Source organism: Diabrotica virgifera, chromosome 1, assembly GCF_917563875.1.
Source record: "Diabrotica virgifera virgifera chromosome 1, PGI_DIABVI_V3a".
Classification (NCBI taxonomy): Eukaryota; Metazoa; Arthropoda; class Insecta; order Coleoptera; family Chrysomelidae; genus Diabrotica; species Diabrotica virgifera.
Genome location: NC_065443.1, coordinates 197,617,584 through 197,638,367, shown reverse-complemented (window position 1 = coordinate 197,638,367; position 20,784 = coordinate 197,617,584). Strand labels below are relative to the sequence as shown.

At 33.2% G+C, this 20,784-nt stretch overlaps 1 protein-coding gene across 2 annotated transcripts in view; it reads right to left on the bottom strand.

Annotated features, from left to right (window-relative positions):
* LOC114327594 (SET domain-containing protein SmydA-8) overlaps positions 1–20,784 on the bottom strand; it is a 132,734-nt gene that overhangs the window by 11,854 nt on the left and 100,096 nt on the right. For both annotated transcript variants that reach the window (XM_050646266.1, XM_028276262.1), the window contains exons 4-6: positions 16,172–16,482; positions 7,961–8,328; positions 3,690–3,793 (exon numbers count right to left, since the gene is read on the bottom strand). In XM_050646266.1, coding sequence (XP_050502223.1) covers positions 3,690–3,793; positions 7,961–8,328; positions 16,172–16,482 — 783 coding nt within the window. The remainder of the gene's footprint in view (positions 1–3,689; positions 3,794–7,960; positions 8,329–16,171; positions 16,483–20,784) is intronic.

The window sequence follows — 20,784 nt, the reverse complement described above, 5'->3', positions numbered from 1 at the left end:
CTCCCTACAGGGCGTCTCTAATTTAACATAAGAAAAACATTTTTTTCTTCCACCCGGTATAAGTACAAAAAAAGTTTGAGTAAACCTTTGCATAAATGTGTAAACACTAAATAAAAGTCTAAAATAATAAGAAAAAATTAGCGGAATCCGTTAATCTATTCGCGAAAAAATCTACTATAAAAATTCAGCAGAATTTTCTATATCCCTAACTTTTGACGAGCAGTTTATTTAAGTTTACGGTGAATAATATTTCGAGTGCTTTCTAGTGGAAGTGTGGTTGTGGTTTCAATGAACGTCCTATCTTCTACTAGGTATATAAATAAAATTGGAAAATCAAAGTACCTTAAAATCTTTAAACAGACTGGTATAGTGAGGCCTCTATTACAAACTTCTATTACAAACATATGAAAAAAGCGAGACACGAAAGAAACCTGGTGTAATTAAGGAAGTAGGCGCAAAATCTTGGTCAAATGATATTTAATGTATAATCTTTTTTTTCGAAACCTGAGAAAGCTAATAAGTATTTTTGAAAAATTAAAATGCAGAATGGAAGATTACATAATTGCCGAGGGACGAAACTTCCTGAAATGGTCTATAATGTTTATTTTACTAAGTTAAAGGGGTGAAAAAAAGGGAAAATTGACTGTGATTTTTAATTTCAAATATTTCATTCATAAGAAACTTTTTATTTATTCTAAGGGACTATCGGCCTCGTAGTAATATCATATTTCATTCTGCGTTTAAATTTTTCAAAAATATTTAATAGTTTTCTCAGGATATGAAAAAACTTAATGCATTTAAATAGCATTGGACCTAGATTTTGCGCCTACCCCCTTAAGATAATATAATACACTGTAAACAAATGGAGAAAGATACCCGCTTGGTCGACTTTAAAGGAATGAAACAAACTGAAGAAAGAAATTGAGAAACATAGCAACCCACACGAAAACACAGATTGAGCTGGAATGTTCAGCCGGAGATCTTCCATAGGAAGCCAAGTATAGAAGAGAAACTAAAAAATAACAAAACTAACCATTATTTTTAAAACCTAATGCAGAATAAAAGAAATAGTAAAAATCAGTCACGAAAATTGAATATAAATCAGGACAAATATATGAATAGCGCAAGAAAAAATAATAAACAAAATAATCGCAATAATAGAAAAAACAGCAAAATACGAATAGTGGCATGGAACACCAAAACTCGGATCTCTCAGAATGGTTTAAAATAAGCAGTGGCCTGAAACAAGTGCTGTCACCTGTCCGTATCAATATAATCCTTAAGAAAATAGTAAGAATAGCACAAATTAGAACAGAACCACTGACAGTAAATGGACGAAAATTGCTACTAGAAATATAGTCACTCACGTGAAGGGTACTTTTAATAAATTAGAGATAGAGGCAAAAAAACTAATCCATGGGTCAGTGAAGAGAAAACAAAATAATGTGCATTAACATACAAAAGAGACGAGGTAGAATAGGGTAAAATGTTACAACAGACATATATAACTTTGAAAGAGTGGTGAGTTTTAAATATCTCCGAGGGACAATCACCTCAGATAACGATATCAAACTTACAATAAAAACCTGGTCTGACTCTAATTTACTCTCGTTTAACGTAGATAAAACAGTAGCATTTTCTTATAAAGAAGCTCTTCAAACCTTAACTCTTAATAACAGCCAGATCAGTTGATTTTGTAAAATTTCTTGGTATTTTTTTAGACAGCAACCTTAAATGCTCCCTCCATATCGATTTGTTAAGGAAGAAACTATCTTCAGCTTGTTATGTTATAAGATCTGTTTCGAATGAACTCAATTTAGCATCTTCCAAAGTAACATATTTTTCTTTGTTCGAGTCACATCTTCGTTATGGCCTTCCTTTTTGGGGTTCTGATACAGCTGCCCAATTTGATGTTATTTTAAAATTAGAAAAAGAACAAAAAGATATCTGTTTGGCCTCAGAAGAACAACACATTGCAGAAGTTACTTCAAAGATCACGAAATTTTAACCCTTCCATCTTTGTATATTTTAGAAACTGTTTGCTTAATTCGTAAACATTTGCATGTATTTCCACCAAGACCTAATCATGACTATTTTACGAGAAATTCTACCTTTGACGTCTATTTATCGACCCGTCCTCTGAGTTAGTAAAGAAATCTATATATTATATTCCGCAAAAAAAACTTTACAACCACCTCCCTCTACAACTTAAATCTGCAGCATTCTTCCCCAAATTCCGTAAACTGACAAAAGCCTACCTATCTGAAAGACCATATTATTCAGTAGAATATTTTCTTAATCAATAACTAAGAAATTACAGTACCCTTTGCACAAGTAGTATTTTTATTATTTTTTTATCTATATTTGGGTGTCATATGCAGCAGCTTAACTTTTAAACTTATTAATTACTAGGTAGACTATGTAATTTGTCATTTATTTAAATTTTTAAATTTTGTAATTTTTGATTCTGTTTAACTTCATTATTATTATTTTTTTAATTATATTTACGATTTATATAATTTTAGTAAATTGAATTATTATTGTTTTGTTTTCTTGAATTTTTATAAGCTTTGTCGATTAAATTGTTCAATTTTTCATGACAATAAAGCATATTTCTATTTTATTCTATTCTATTCTATTCTATTCTATTCTATTCTATTCTATTCTATTCTATTCTATTCTATTCTATTCTATTCTATTCTATTCTATTCTATTCTATTCTATTCTATTCTATTCTATTCTATTCTATTCTATTCTATTCTATTCTATTCTATTCTATTCTATTCTATTCTATTCTATTCTATTCTATTCTATTCTATTCTATTCTATTCTATTCTATTCTATTCTATTCTGTTCTATTCTATTCTATTCTATTCTATTCTATTCTATTCTATTCTATTCTATTCTATTCTATTCTATTCTATTCTATTCTATTCTATTCTATATCATGGAAGAGATAAAAGGGAGAATTCAGGCAGCGAGCAGATAGGTGCATAGTAGCCTCTGGGTAGATGTAAATCAGGGTATACAAAACAGTCATGAGACCGGGGTTCATATATTGGTGTGAGATGTAGACACTGACAAAAGCAATGGAAAGAAAACTAAGATGTTTTGACAGAAAAATTTTTAGAAGAATCTTTGGACCTTATCACGACCCGAATACTAATCAACACCTAATGAAAACAAAGACGAGGTTAATCAGATCTATAGAGCGACGTAGTCCAAGAGATATATTATGATCCCAAAGTCTAAGTTAGTTATGTTCATAAAATCACTAATAACCGCCTTGCCAAGTTATCTGGGAGGACTCGACAGGAAGAACACCCTTGGGACGTTCACGAATGCGATGAAGAGATAAAATATTGTCAGATTTGTGTAATACCCCGGGTTTTCTGTGCTACGAGAAGAAGAAGATGAAATTCCGTTCTGCAGCGCTATCAAAAATGATTACACATACAGTTGAGTCTGCGAATCTTTACCCGTGCGTCATCATTTAAAGCATTCGAAATAAGTCGATGAAAGAAATTGAAATTTACTAAACGCAACAACAAGTGAGAGTAAGTGACTTGCTGTTGCGTTTAGTAAATTTCAATTTCCGACTTATCACCGCCTTATTTCGTATACTTTAAATAATGACGTACGGGTAAAGATTCGCGGACTCAACTGTATAGATTGGTTTTTATACTTACAAGCATAGATGCATAAACAATATTAGGGTCAGTCTTACGCCTGGCAATTTCTGCAAGAGCTGCGATAAGCTCAAAGAGACATACTCCTCTTACTCTCTTCTCACCTGAAAAAAATAAAAATTTAATAAACTGAAGTACCGTACCAAATCTTCTGTATTTTTATCCCTCACAGTTTTTTTTTTTATTACTTTTTGGCGTAACGTCAAGATTGGGTATTTCGAAAAGTTTGCTTTGAAATGTGTAGTTGACGCTAACACATCTGGGAAAATTGTGAGATATAGTATTGAGAAAAATGTTGCTTAAAGGAAGTCTAGTAATGAGTTTTAACACGTTTTTTTCTTAATTTCTCTGCGGCCCTCTGATTTTACCATTCATGATAAGCTAAAGGATTCTCTAGCGGTATCCTCTAAGAGCATGCCCTAGGTATATGTATGTTCTTGTTTTAATAATTTTCAATAACTCATGAACAGGATCTGCGCTATTTAACACCGCACCGGTAGTCTTCTTAGCTATCGAGAGTATTCGGACCATTTTTCTATGCAACCATATCCCAAACGAGTTGTGATCGAGCCTATCAGCCTATCAGCCTATGTAATACTATATGGGCCATTCTTTGACGTAATTTTAGGTTTATTCTGTGGTTACAGCAGAATGATTTCTCGAAACGTTGTGCAAGCTGCTCCAATCCTTGATTTGATTTTTACACTTGGGTCTGGTTGGTCTAGTGTCTTAAATATTTGAAGTGAGTACCTCTCTCAATGTCTAGTTTATCTATCTGTAGAGAACCATTGTCGTGATGTTGGTGACTAAATACTTCACATACTAACCGGGAATTTCTTTCTTATTGATCGTCCACCATAGAAGCTCTTGACGAAGTCTGATATAATTATATGTTTTCTCAAGATTAATAAATACCATATGAGCGGTTGTGTATGTATTCCCCTACTTTTTCATCAGCTGAAATATAATGAAAATTGCATATGTTCTTGCCTTGCATAAATCCAAACAGATTTTCGGATATTCCAGTTTCTTCAGATATCCGTCTTTCAATTACACTCTCTCCTTATCTCTCTCTGTGTATCTCTCTATCTCTCGCTCTCTCTTTCTCTCTGTCTCTCTTTCTCTCTCTCTTTCTGTCCTTTTTTCTCGGATACATCTAATCTAATTAAAATAATCTATTGGTCGTTTTGCTCTATCTTTGACTATTTTATATATTTTTGCTTCACCATCTCAAGTATCCAATTTGTGCATGCTTTTGCTTAAACTTTTACTATCTCTGAGTTTACAGTTTTCCACATTCGAGGTCGTTTTTAGGTCAAATGTTATGTGACCTTCTCCTGAGCTAGCACAAACTACTCCTCTTTTTCGCTGTATATGAGTAGAAAATATTGGTCTTTTGAAGTTCCTTTTTCTTTAAAAAATTTCCGAGAGCGCGCGTATATAAATTGTGTGAATGTTTTTTTCTATTGGTATCTCATTGTTCGTGACTTAATATTCCAGCATACTATTATTATTTCGTTGTTCTTTTTCTTGGTCCTGCTCTTTGCTAAGTTTGACTTGGAATGTTTCTGTCCTGTATTCGAGGCGTTGTGATTGGTTTTACGAGAATATCCTTTGTTTATCGAGGGCAGATCGCTTGTCTTACTTTCGAACCCTATGTACTCCTTTAACCGGACCTATACCAGTAACACATTGATCTACTTAGTTTACCTAAAAGCAGTGCAGGCGAAGTAGAAGTCTAGATCTTTCACACGACCGCTTTCAAATCTACAATATACAACGCCGGCCGTCTAAAATCTACACCAAACAGTGATTTCTTCAAGATGCATTGGAAGCTCTTGGATTACATCTGGATTGGTATTGTCCCAAAGGACTCCGCAACAATTCTTATGGAAAAGTGCTCCCTTCAAATTTGGCCCCGAAAGTTTGGTCAATGATATGTAGTTATCACTGCGTAGATTAAAAAATTCCGTTGAACCTAGGTCTGAAAAACTATTATTCTAAAGCTACAACCTTCTGAAGTTATTGGATTCAGGTGCTTGATTTAAATTAAGTGTACTAATTCACAATCAAGTGAATGAACATATTTATTATTGAAAGAAGAGAAACTACTTTTCTTCATGCATAGTCTTCAGCAAACCTCCTGAGCGGCCGTAGCGTAACGGCATAATCGCTGGCCTCATACGCCAGTGCACGTGGGTTCGAGCTCTGCCAAAGACAAACAATTTTTCATTTCTAAAAATGATACGAGCCGTCTCACCGTGCCTCGGAGAGCACGTTAAGCCGTGTCGGTCCCCCTGGGCTAGTGTACATCGACACTAGTTACTTAAAACAGGGTTAAAGATATATATGGCGCCGGAACAATCCGAAAGGATCTCCCCGGCAAAAATGCCATAAGATATTATTATTATTAGCAAACCTCCTAAAAGTCATCAGAAAACTGAAGAAGAGCGATAGAAAATATCGTGTTAAGAATTATCATGTCTATATCAGAATTATCTTGTTTTCACGAATGCATCACACTTATCCAATACCAGTAAAGCTGCAGTTAAGACTTATCTTCAAAAAACTACTTAACAGATGTGGTAAATAAGATAAATCTCCCCCAACACCGTCCAAAATTACAGAAAATAATATATTGTAAGGGAGGTTTGTTTTCCGTGGATTCGAATTTACCAAAACTGCGAAAATCAGACAACATTTAAACTATTTATTCAAGAAAACGTAAAAGCATTACAACGTGTACACAAGTAGGTTAAGAATCATATATTTCAACTGTCCAAAAGTCAACTGTCACTCTTGACTCATCTGACAAAAAAAATGGCAAATTTTCAACCACGAATAACTCAAAAAGTATTGAGTTTTCAAAAAATATATATTCTTGTTCTCATGATCATTTTTCAGTGCGTCACAGTTTTTCGATTTCTCTCTAATGCATTAAGTTAGATGAGACGGAAAAAGCGGTAGCTCCGTGATTAAACACAAAAATAATGCAGCATTACAATGGTTATATACATAAGATGTCTATTCCTAACCTACCTTTGATTCGTTGATATTTAGAATGCGCGTTTTTTCTAGCCAATCAAATATACGTATTACGAACATTTGACAAAAACTTCGTCCATTTTGGCCATTTTTTAGAAGTGTCAAAGAGTCAAGTGACGGTTATTATTCAGGTCAGTATTTTGTGTACCTGTCATTTTGAAATTTCGAATTCGACTTCACTTGTGTTTCACAACGTCTTTGTGCATTATTTTGTGTTTTGGTTTAGAATTTAGTTCGTTAAAAGTTAGTCATTGGCGTGAGGAGACTAGAGACATTCGATTTGTACCGAAGAGTGCTAAATATCTCATGAGTAGATAGAATAGCCAACGTGGAGGTAATGAGACTTACGCATAAGGAACGAGAACTAACAAATAAGAAGAAAACTGAGATATATGGGACATGTGATGAGAGATGTATATCTAATACTCCAGGTCATTATGCAAGAAAAAGATCCATAGTAAGGAGACGTAACTCATGGCTGAAGAACCTTAGGAACTGGTTTGGATGTAATAACAATGAATTATTTAGAGCCGCTGTTTCAGAAATAAAGATCTCTCTGATGATTGCTAACTTTTGAAGCGGAGACAGCACCTAGAGAAGAAGATAAAAGCACAGTTTATGGACCGTTTTGTATCATTTTTTAATGTTTCCATATTTATAAATTTAATTAACAATATTGTTTACTTTTTAATTTTATTCCCCTTTATAAAAAATACCTACATGTTAACATATTGTGTAAAAATCAAATCTACTAAATTACTAATTAGTTTAATTCCACAAGCTTTTCACCTATGGCTAAGTACGATTGTGGCATCTGTCAGATTCGTCAATAATTACATGAAATAAGTCTCGACACACCCAATACATTATGTGACGTCATAATTAATGACGCACTGAAAAATGATCATGAGAACAAGAATAGAACAGTTTTTGCTTAGAATTATGTTCTATAGCCACTTCCGTGGTTATTTTAACCGAAAAATTTTCCACCTCCGCGAATGGGTGGGAACCACCCCAAGATAAAAGCACACATCGGCATATGGTAGACTTTGAATAAGAAGATAAGTAGAGGCTATTCCCAAAATTTCATTAAAATCCATGCAGTAGGATAGAATTCGAAGGTAATATCCTATTCTTGCTCCCATTGACTGGCGTATTTGTATTATAATCCATTTCTGACACAACCCGAAAATATATCACTCATTAAAAAACTGTTTAATGCTTACCAGGAACGAGTTGTTTGAATAAATTCAACAAACTCTGGCCTAACCTAAATTTCAGCTGCAACTCATCATCTGATATTTCCCTCATATCCTCTTTCGTCTGACCAATCAGATTAAGTAAAGCCAATTTCACGTCAGTCAACAAGAAATGATTAGGATGCAGCAGTTCTTCATAGGTCTCTATGAAACTTCTACATTCTTTAATGTTTTGTTTTGGCATATCGTTTAGATCTTTTCCGATCCTTTCGAGAAGATCTTGAACTGAGTACGATGAGAGTTTACTTGGGCATGCGGTGCAGTACCAGTCTGATCCTTTGTCATTGGTGGAGTTGTCGATGAAGGTTTTTGGAATAACGTATCCCTTACAGTTGCTAAAACAGATTTAAAAATGTAGGCAAAAACAATAAACATTCTAAAAACAGTTTAATATAATCTTGAAGTACCAATGTTCAGATCCAGATTTAGCTATATGGCTCTCACTCCCTTTAGGGGAAAATTCATTCATGCCAGATACCGACGGTATCAAAAGGATTGAGCTCTGGTGGGACTCTTTCCGCGTTATCGAGCCCTAGGTGACTTGGTATACTGGAGTATATCCTAAAAATTTTCGTAGACATCTAGCCATAGATATTGTTGATATTATTTTTCTCATTCTCATTTTGTTAAGAATCCAAAAATACTTTTTACGGTAGGATACTCTTCTAACGTTAGTCCATTCTTTATTGCGATGACACATAGTTTAACTCAATTTGCAGTTGACGTATATGCCATAATAGTGACTTCATCGATTTGGGCGTGATGACGTAATCGATGATTCTTTTAAATAGCAATAGGGGTTATGTGCTAGCTCATTTGAAAGGTTATTATTTAATTCTCTATTCAGTAATGTAAACATTAATATCATTATTTATACAGGGTCGCCATAAAAATAAGTTTTGAATTAAATTAATTGCCGCAAAAAGAAGAATGTATGTAATTTAATTAACTCAACAGACGTTTTACTACTGTCATAAAACAGAAAAAAATGTTTATTTGACAAACAAAGATTGCTTTTCGCTTAAATTAAATGTTCAAACTGTCAAGAGGCAGGTGGGTGGATGTTTAGACATTTGATTTAAGCGAAAAGCAATGTTTATTTAGGAAATAAATATTTTTTATAATTTCTGACATCAGTAAAATGTATTTCGAGTTAATAATATTACATACATTCTTCTATTTGCGTCAATTAATTAAATTTAAAAATTATTTTTTGGTCACCGTCTATAAATAATGACGTTAATGTTTATATTACTGAAAAGAGAATTTAATGACCTTTCAAGTGAGCTACTTCACGACCCCTATTCCCACTTAAAAATGCATTGATTATGTCATCACGTCCAAATGAATGGCGTCACTATTATGATATTATATACCTATGTCAAAAAATCATAATTTGAAAATAAAAATCGACCTGTCTCGGGATTTTTCTCCAAAGTTGCCTGTTCTCGAAAAAATGAATTTAATCCATAATAATTTTGAACCTCTCTATTCTCTATATATAAAATTTGGGTTTATATCAAACTGCATTAAAGGAATTTGGATTTAAGCAACATTCTGAATGTTGGGCTGCATGTTGAAAAATTGAGAAGGCAAACAATTGGCTAACAGGTTAAACCATAAAGTAAAACAAATTATACTTATGAAACCTAGAAGCATCCAATAAGAACAATACATCGACCAACTAAATCCAAGCAAACCAGGTCAACGGAAAATTCAGAAAACTTTAAGAGGAAATGGAAATATCTAACAATAAATCACTGAAAATTTTGTTTTCAATGTCTCCGCAAAATTTATTATAACTTCATATTACAACAGCCGTTTTGACAGAGTGCTTTTCTTAAGTGATTTATTTTACTGTGTCTGCATATTAAAGTCTCTAACTGAATACGTTGAGGTATGGGGAGCTGTTTGGCTCAAGTTGGTCATCCAGAATTATATCTGTATTTTTAAATTATTAATTTCCATAGATTCTAATAAAGATGAAGAATTTGAAATTATTCATTAAAAGAATGATTATTATCTAGAAGGTGAAGTGCCAGAAGTGCTAAATGGAAATGCCTCTACCATTACATGGTGAAAATAAAAATACCCACAAATAAATAATCATGAATGCGGGAGATATAGAAATTAAACGTACATATCCACACGAAGTCAATTTATTTATCCAAATAGTACCAGAGCTGGATGAAATAACAAATGGAGTAAGAAAGTTATAAAGAAATTAGCATGAAAGATAATAGTGTACCTCAGACTCCTTATAAATGACACACTAAGATTCTTCCAGATGAAAAGTACCACATAATTATGATACCTAAGCATAAAAACTGAATATTTCGAAAAAGGAAAATTACAAAGAGGGTCATAAATCAAAGACTAAAATAGGAGATTAACTAATTAGTAGTCATTGTGAACTACAAGTTTTGAATATAACAGAATAAAGTATCCAAGGATTTAACCAAAATCAATAATATAAAGATCTTTTGATGTCAGTAAGACAAACGATCAGACGGCTGAACCAAACAACAAAATTGGTCACTATAATAAAGAGACGAACACTATCATATTTCGATCACATTATGAGACACCCTGAAGAATATGAAATGTTGCATCTGATCAAAGGTAAATGTAGACCTAGTAGAAGAAGAACGTCATGACTGAATATGTGTGTAAATCAGTGTCAAAAGACCATTTATAAAATATATTTTTCCGCAAATCGCCAGGAAATTTTGACATTCCTGTCAAAATTTCTTGAAGAAAAAGTCAGGACTTCCTTACTGTAAGGAAATGTCATTTCCTTACTGTAAGGAAATGATATTTCCGTACAGTTGTTAGTGTTCTACATAAATGATAGAAAACACATTGCTATTAAAACCTTGTAAATTACCTTAATCATTAAATTTTCTTTATCTGGAGCTTCCTGGATAAATTTTTCAATTTCTTCCTTCGTTAAAATCTTAGATTTCTTTGACCTATAACCTTGAGCTTGCCGTTTCAATAAAGAACGAAGTTTTGAGTATGTAGATATATCTACATTGTGTTTAAGTGCAAGGGTTGACTTCAGCATTGAATAATTGGCCCATAATGTTGAAGATTTCATCTTTAAACAAAGGTCTAGGAAGTATGCCATTACAACATTTTCTGAGAAAGAACTCGTATTTTTACTCATGCGATAATCCATAAAACGTCTGTATGCATTTTCGTACTTTTCTCTTGATTTCTTTGGCAATAATTCTAATGAAGCAGTATTCACTGCCTCAACCAGCTCTGGAGGAGTCCCAGGAATGGAAATTTCATCGTCACTTATCATTTTACTTTCGAGAACACCAGCAATTAAATTTATAAGCGTCAAGTTTGACAATTCAACCTCAATACGTTTCCATAGTAACCCAAGTAATTTTATTAGGAATTTCAAAGCACCATTTAGTTGGGAATAAAATTATCGCGTTTTTTTTTAAATCAATGAATATCTGTCGAATTTTAAACGATTTGCGGAAAAATAGTATGTTTACCTCGTAGGAAAAGCCACATTCCTGGACTCTGTGTTGCTAAGTCTCGGCTTGCGCCTCGACTTAGCAATCTTCACAGTCGTCCAGGAATGTTAAGCTTTTCCTACCCGGTAAACAATGTACTATTATCTATATCTAATTCATATTTTTTACTTGTAAAGGGAGCTCTACCTAATAAACTCTACTTTTTAGTTGGATATCCGATACCAATTTGTAAAAAAATGCATTTATTCCATATTGCTATATGGAGTGGAAACATGGACTCTCGGAATTACAAGTATAAGGCGTATACTGCCGTCCTAAGCCAAAAAGGCGTATCTAAAATTTTTTCGATTTTTATATTATGGTTCTTAAGGACCGCAAATACAATGTTTAACCTATTTACTAAGAGAAAAAGACGCATTTTAACTCCATAGTGCCTAAAAGTTGGTAATCAAATTAGACGCATCTTAAAAATAATACAAAATCCTACTCCGATTCGACGTATCTCAATTTCCCAAGCGAATATGACGGTTCTCAAAGATGCGCCTTTCGCTTATAGTCCTGTCGCCAGGGGGGGTACAACGGCCTCCTTAATTCAGATGGACTTACCCAAGTTTTTTTTTATATATTTTGACCCGTAGAATACGAATTTTTTGGGTAACAGTTGATCCGGATGTCGATAAGATTGTTATAGACAAAGAACTTGAGGAATTACATAACAGCGATTTCTCGCAAAACAAAACATCTTTTTGTATTTTTTGGGTCATTTTAAGCAAAAAATATTCCTACAAGTTTTTTCGTAGAATGCATAGTTTTCGAGATAACCGCGGTTGAACTTTCAAAAAATCGAAAAATTACAATTTATGAACCCGAATAACTTTTGATTAAAAAATAAAGTAGCAATTCTGCTTACCGCATTTGAAAGTTTAAGTAAAATTATATCGGTTTTGATTATTTGCATTGCTAAAAATTAATTTTTTTATTGTTAAACTAATCTATAAACACATAGTGTTTCCCGTGACTAATACATACGTTTTAACGCATGCTACGTAGAAATTGCCTCGCTTACACTTGTAGCTACTCTACCTACTCGTTCGATTTTAAATGAGAAATCATAGAAAACATCACTCACATACTAGGTGTTTATAGCTTTGTTTAACACTAAAATAATAAATTTTTAGCAATGCAAATAATCAAAACCGATATAATTTGACTTAAACTTTCAAATGCGGTAAGCAGAATTGCTACTTTATTTTTTAATCAAAAGTTATTAGGGTTCAAAAATTACAATTTTTCGATTTTTTGAAAGTTCAACCGCGGTTATCTCGAAAACTATGCATTCTACGAAAAAACTTGTAGGAATATTTTTTGCTCAAAATGACCCAAAAAATACAAAAAGATGTTTTGTTTTGCGAGAAATCGCTGTTATGTAATTCCTCAAGTTCTTGGTCTATAACAATCTTATCGACATCCGGATAAACTGTTACCCAAAAAATTAGTATTCTGCGGGTCAAAATATATAAAAAAAACTTGGGTAAGTCCATCTGAATTAAGGAGGCCGTTGTACCCCCCCTGGCGACAGGACTATTAGGATTATTAGTAATTTTAAACACAGTGCGCATTTAGATGCGTCCAAATTAGTTATGTTTTTACATAGTAGTTTCCGTGTAATGGGTTAGTGGTGGTAAGAACACACAATTAAGTGCAGTGAAGAACTTAATATTAAAACGACATTAATTTGAATAACGACATAAACTCTGGGAATTGTGTAACAAAAATCGCCCCTGTCATACACATACAATCGGAAAGGGCAGTTCTTTCTCGATATTTCTAGGTACCTATATTGTGCCAGTTCACTTTGAGGCTCTCGAAGAAGCAGATTTATGCCCCGTTACGTCAGAAGTAGAAAATGTTGAGTTGGAAACAGTGACTGAATTATGTGATCAAATCACGGAAGCAGCCGAGTCACGAGCATAAACCTATTCGAGACGAGCCTGGTACGGATTCTGACGATTTTGTAGAAATCGACGGAACTGAAGTAAATAATACCGCACCTGGGCCTCGATTTTTGACCCTTCTCTTCATTATCGAACGTATTCGCTTCGTATCTGTTTAGTATACGAAGCGAATACGTTCGATAAAGAAGCAAAGGGTCAAAAATCGAGGCCCTGTCACTAAAAACGAAACAGTTCCAAAAAGAAAGAATTTAGAATTATCAGTAAGTTCCAGAAAAAACAGCGTTAAAGAAGGTTGTGGAAAAGATTGTTTAAAACATTTCTGTTGAAGATATCAGAAGAGAGAAGAAACTGTTTGAACAATGAATTTTCGAAAATTTCAAATAATAAAGACGGAAAATCTTTTATTTTACATCTTGTTTCATCAAACCGTGTAAAACAGAGAACTACTTCAATAGGTGATCTCGGTTATCAAAGAAATAATACTTATTACTTATACGCTTAAAAATGAAAAAGGAACATCTGAAAATGTATGCAAGGTCTTTTTTTGACAACTCTCGGCTTTAATAAACAAAGTGACAAAGTTATCCGCTACAGCATTGCGTAATGCTAATAATTCTGTAGTGCCTGTGGCTGACTTAAGATGCACGAAGCAACCTCACAATAAAATATACGATGAAGTGATTCGTAATCATATTAATTCTTACAACCCAACTATCTCACTCTATCGGAGAGAGCATGCACCCCAATGTCTACCTTCCGAGTGACCTTACTTTTGCGGCAATGCATCAGGATTTTCTAATTAAATATCCCAATATACAAATTTCTTATTAAAAGTGCCGTGTAGTAGCTAAGAAAATTAATATTTCGCTAGCAAATCTTGGACACGAAGAATGTGAAAGTTATGAAGAGTTTTCTCTACATGATAAAAGTCACACAAAAGATAATCTTGACGAAACCATGATGGTAGTCAACCAGAAGAACTAGGTAAGATTATATACTGCGCAGACATTGAAAAAGTTATTACGCTGCCAAGACTGGAAACATTTAAAACTGCAATTTTCACATACAGACTAAGAGTTTACAATGAGAGCTTTGTACCAAATGACAAAAAAAAATAACAAAACGTTTGCCGCTGTTTGGCATGACGCCTTGTTTAAACGCAGTAAAGATGAATTATTAATAAGCACATTTTACCAGTTTTTCCTTGTGAAGAGAGACGCTGTCAAAATAACATTATGGCTTGATAATTGATCTGCGCAAAATAAGAATTGGTCATTTTTTTCATTTTTGCTCTACATTGTTAGTTCTCATGAAATTAATGCTAATGAAATTTTTATAAAATATTTCGAGCCCGGCCATACATTTATGGCCGCGGATTCGTTTCATCACAAAGTTGAACTGTCAATGAAAAAGATGGGCAACAAACTATACGATTTTGCAGATTTTGTTTAAGCCGTAAAATAGCTTAAAACAATCCGCACGGCAAACTTAAGTTCTGCCAATGGAGTTACAGCATTTTTTTCTTTGGGAGGATTACACCTCGCAATATAAAATTAACCCCCGGCCATATCTAAATGAAATAGAGTAAGTATCTGCCCAAAGTTGTTCCCATATTATGACATACCAAAATGACTTCGATGGTCCAAAAATTGCACTTGATTTTCTTACTGCCAAAATTACAAAAAATAAAATACTGCACCCGTCAAAAAAACAACAAAAAGTCCTTGGAATTTCATCTAAAAAAAAGAGATAATAATAAAAAACCTCGGTGCAATAATGAAGAACAACAAGCTTCAGTTGTGGAAAGACCTTCCAGTTTCTCAACACGATGACTCAAACTAAAATGTTAGTATTTTTTTGTAAGCTGATATGTTAAACTTATTCACTTTCAATAAACCTTTGTTTAAAAATTATGTAATAAAGCTGTCCATTTCTTTTGTAATATTAGCAAATATTCAATAATAATATTAGCAAAATGTAATATTCTTCTTGACGTATCTGAAATTTGTACTAAAATCCTAAGCGGAATAGACGCATCCCATTTTTAACTAAAAATCAATTTCTAAACAAATAATAAAACTTCAAAGTTATTTATTACTCATACACATTACTACAAATAACTACAGAAAAAAAATTCAAAAATTAAATAAATACGAGTGCTTCTAATAAAAAACTGATAAATCGTAATAACTCAAAAACTTAAAATATTGAGATGCGTCTTTTTGGTTTAGGACGGCAGTATAGGAGTCTTTGAGATGTGGGTTTTTCGAAGGATGCAGAAGATCTCTTGGACAGAGCACGTGACCAACAACGAGGTGCTAAGAAAAATGGGAAGAGAGAGGAGAGAGAACTCCTAAATATTGTAAAAAATAGAAAAACGACTTATCTAGGACATATTTACAGAGGAAAAGATGCAACTTTTTACGACTCATAATGGAAGGGAAAGTGGAAGCAAGAAGAGGTCCAGGAAGAAGAAAATGCTCCTGGATGAAGAACGCAAGAGACTGGACAGGCATAAACAAGATAGAGAGCCGCTCAAGATAGAGAGCAATTTATTATACTTATAGCCAACCTTCAATAATGGAGAATGCACCTTAAGAAGAAAGGGAGCTAGTTTGCGTCCGCAGGAGAAGTGAAAAAAACAATATATTTTAAAAATATTTAAGCTTCTAGTTTGATTACAAATTTATTTTCCAAATTTGTATTTGAATCATTATATACTAACTTACCTATCTTGACATCTAAGTGCACTAAAATACGTTCCGAACTCCTCAGGATCTTTGCACCTATCACAGGAACACCAGAAGAACTTGGAATTATACAAGTGATGACGTCTATTTGGAGTACCCCACAAAGGATCCGTATAACAAATGCTAAGATGATCCCCTCTCTTGATATGAGTTCCAGCTGTTATTACTAATCCTCCTTTATTGGAAAAGCTCTTGGAACAGTTGGCTGAACAGCTATGTTCTAACATCGACGCTTGCTCGTAAATTGCTATGTGATTGGGTTCCGTAAGAGGTACTTCATGTGAATTTACCTAAAAATTGTATTGACGGTAAAGACGTTATAGACAAGGCGAAAACGTCGGATTCGTTGGAAAAATATTCCCATGAGATTTTTTTGCACAATCACATTCGTGAGACACCACAGAATAAGGTTCAATAAGTATGCCCACGCAAAGAGTGGTCCACATTTTTTTTAACGATTTTTTTAATCAAATTTCAAAAATCAAACTTTTTGGTCCGGACAATCTTTTTTGGGTTTTTTGGACCATTCTGGACTAAAAAGGTCTCTTATAATTTTCCTCTGAAGTTGATCGTTTTCGAGTTATAAGCAATTTAAAATTTGAAAACGGCCATTTTTAAGACTTAATAACTAACTCGGTTAAAATGTATTATTACGAAAGTCAGAAAGTGACTAAATCAAAGTTTAAAGACCCTCTACATGATCCTGAAGAAATTTGTTTCATTAATTTATTACTAAGCTGATATTTTTAATTATTAACAATGAGCGTTAAGATCGTATTGACGCAGCTGTAAATGTGAGTGCGAGTAAGATGCACTATTGACTGCCGGAATGGCATCTCTCTCGCACTCACCATTGAAGGTCGCCTAATACGTGCATGGCGCTCATTATTATTACTTAAAAATAACAGCTTATTAATAAAATACTGACAAAAATTTCTTTAGGATCTTGTAGGGAGGGGGAGGGGGCTTTAAACTTTGATTTAGTCACTTTCTGAATTTCATAGTAATAACTTTTAACCGAGTTTTTAAACCTTGAAAATCGCCATTTTTCGTTTTTTCAATTTTAAATTGCTTATAACTCGAAAACGATCAACTTTAGGGAAAAATTATGAGACCTTTTTTGTCCCGAATGGTATAAAAAATCTTAAAAAAAATGGTCTGGGCCGAAAATATTGATTTTTGCAATTTGATTAAAAAAAATGGTTAAAAAAAATTTGGACCACTTTTCAAGTGGGCGACTTCTTGAACCTTATTCTGGGATGCCTCACGAATGTGATTATGCAAAAAAATTCTCTGGGGAATATTTTTTCAACGGACCCGCCGTTTTCGCCTTATGTGAGATTAATAATTTTCTTAACTAGACTGAAGTAAATTACGTTTTATACATTATACATCATAATCCTTTATACAGTGCTAGTCAAAAGTCCGTACCCCCCCTCGTACCTTTTGAACGGTTATACTTATAATAGTGGAATTTGGAGGGAGGAAATAAACGGATATAGGCTTCTTAACTAGTCATGACAGGTGACGTAATAGTGACAGATGACGTTACAGCGCCACTATGACAGATAATTTTAAATGGGACCTTATGGCAAGTGATACCTCGTTTGAAAGGTATTGAAAATACCTATCCAGTCATACTATTTTTTTTGGGTTTAAGTTGATTTTGATTTTGGTGAATAAATTAAATAAATATAACATTGTAATTTCGTATTTAACTAATAAAAATTCAAATGTCCGCCTATGGTTTTTTTGTCAAAAAAGTTGACGTTTTTCAGTTTTCTAGTAGTTTTTACGTCAACGTCAACCTTTTTGACAAGTAATCATAGGCGGAGTTTTGAATTTTTATTAATTAAATGCGAAACTACAATTTTATATTATTTCATTTATTCATCAAAATGAGCTTAAACTCAAACAAAATTAGTATGACTGAATAGGTATTTTCAATACCTTTCAAACGAGGTATCACTTGCCATAAGGTCCCATTTAAAATTATCTGTCATAGTGGCGCTGTAACGTCATCTGTCACTATTACGTCACCTGTCATGATTGGTTAAGAAGCCTACATCCGTTTATTTCCTCCCTCCTAATTTCACTATTATAAGTATAACCGTTCAAAAGATACGAGGGGGGGTACGGACTTTTGACTAGCACTGTATACCTTATTGCTAAGCAAATAATCTATTTATATAAAGCGGCAGTTTCACATAGCAGTGCACTGTTATCGCAGCGACTTTAAGCGGTGGGGATATATCTACATACTGCGATGGGTTTTACTGCTACCTACTGATTCACTACCAGTATGTCCAAATGAAATAGTCAGTTTTTAAAGATGGAGCCGAATAAAAATTAAAGCACTCGGGGGAGTGCCGATCGAAGTGAAAACTTCTGGCGAACCAAGCGCGTTCGGGTACACACTCTTTCTAATTCAATATTTTTACCCATATAAAAAGTGTACAACGCCCCTAAAGAAGTTTTCACTTCAAAAATTTATTTCGCCGTAGTGATGACGGTCGCTAATTCAATATTTTTCCCCAACCAAAATTACACAACATCCCTAAAAAAGTTTTCACTTCAAAAAATTTATTTCGCCGTAGTGATGACGGTCGCTAATTCAATATTTTTCCCCAACCAAAATTACACAACATCCCTAAAAAAGTTTTCACTTCAAAAAATTTATTTCGCCGGAGTGATGACGGTGGCTAATTAAATATTTTCCTCATCCAAAAGTGCACAAAGTCCCTAAAGAAGTTTTCACTTCAAAAATTTATTTCGTCGAAGAAATACGGTCGCGATGACGGTCGCTAATTTCATACGTTTTCCCCAAAATGCACAACGCCCCTCAAGAACTTTTCACTTCAAAAATTTATCATTTTTCACTTTAGAGATGTCGGTCGTGATGACGGTCGGTAATTTAATACTTTTTTCCCATCCAAAAGTGCACAACGTCCCTAAAGAAGTTTTCACTTTAAAAAAGTTGTAGACGGTGTAACTACTTATTTATTATTTTAGTTAAATTGTGGCTTATTTCCCATTTAGAATAGTTGATTACAAAAATGCCTCAAGGAAATAGATTCAGAACAACATGAAAAAAAAATATTATGGAAAAAGTACTCTCGGTGGCGAAACGAATATACAGTAAAAAAAGATATTGGATGAAAACACCGTTATTAAACAGACCTCGCTTTGACATGGAAAATTTATTAACAGAATCATTAAAACAATGACACTGTTGGACAGTAAATATTATCTTTGCTCATTTCTGTTGGTTGGCTATCATAAATTTTCTTTTTTCTAGTATGTAGATACGTTGCACTTATGGATGCTATCTTCTTTTTTATGGTTTCTTCATCTATAATCTATACCCACCTTTTCCGCAATTTTTGCAATTGCATTCTTTCTCTTAAATTAATAAAAACATTTTTTTCGTCCGAGAACGTAATGTGTTTTCGCCAGCTTTCGCCATGTGATAATAGTGAACTGCTATGTGCAACTGCAGTTTAAGAGGCTACAGTAGCGATCAACAGGTAGCAACAAACACGTTCCAACATTGCGGCTCTAATTTTGAATATTTTGTCGAGATATTTGGCACACATATTCGTAATATAATAAAGATTGGCGGTACAGAGCCCAATTTCAGAAATATGTTAGTACGTGGAAATTACTCTATAACTAAATGAAATATTGAAAAAAGGAGCCTGTACCGCCATTAAGAAGAAAAAAAAATAAACTTTCTTCAAATAAACTTTTTTATCCCATGCCTAGATTTTGTGTAATCTTGGAACTACTAAAATTTTTTATTTCTAACAAGAAATCGAACATATTATAACTAAATAACTAATTAGGCAACATAGAGAAATGATCACTGTCATTTTAACAAACCTGCGTCAGATATTTTCTAATCTGTTCTGTCATCTTTGTCGATATCTGTTCAGTGCAGTAGTGTGTTAATTTAAGAATTCGTTATTGTTGTTTCATAGGAAAGTAGTGTTTAATGATAGTTAATTTATTATATATTTGTTGTTGTATAAGTTGTTGGCCTCTTTGAAAGAATATATTGTTGTTAATTGTGAGTTTTAGTTATATGTAGGTAAGTATATTTTACGTAAAAATATTTCGAATTCTAATGCGAGTATATAAAGTTTTAGGAGGATTTTTTATTCTAAAAATATTATCAATAGTTTAACAAAATGGAAAAAGTAAATCAAACGAAAAATAAAGTGAAACCTTTCAAGAAAAGTCCATTAAAAACCGTGCCAAAATTATGCGAAAATCGAAATTTGTATCGCTTCACAACAAAAAATGATTATTTATTATTGTTTTATTATTAGATATTTCATGCAAATACCTTTCTAAATACCTATCTTAACATAAAATTTTCACCCATTTTGGTTTATTTTTATAAATAATATCTATTTATTAATAATAAAATCGTTTTCTATTACTTTCATTTAGCGCGACTATGATATTGTCAAAATATTAATCCTAGATAATGTCAAAGATTACCACTGTTACCAAAGTTTATGATACTATGTCCCGAAGGTATATTTTGTTGCTACCTGTTGATCGCTACTGTTTACTCTTGAGGAGCT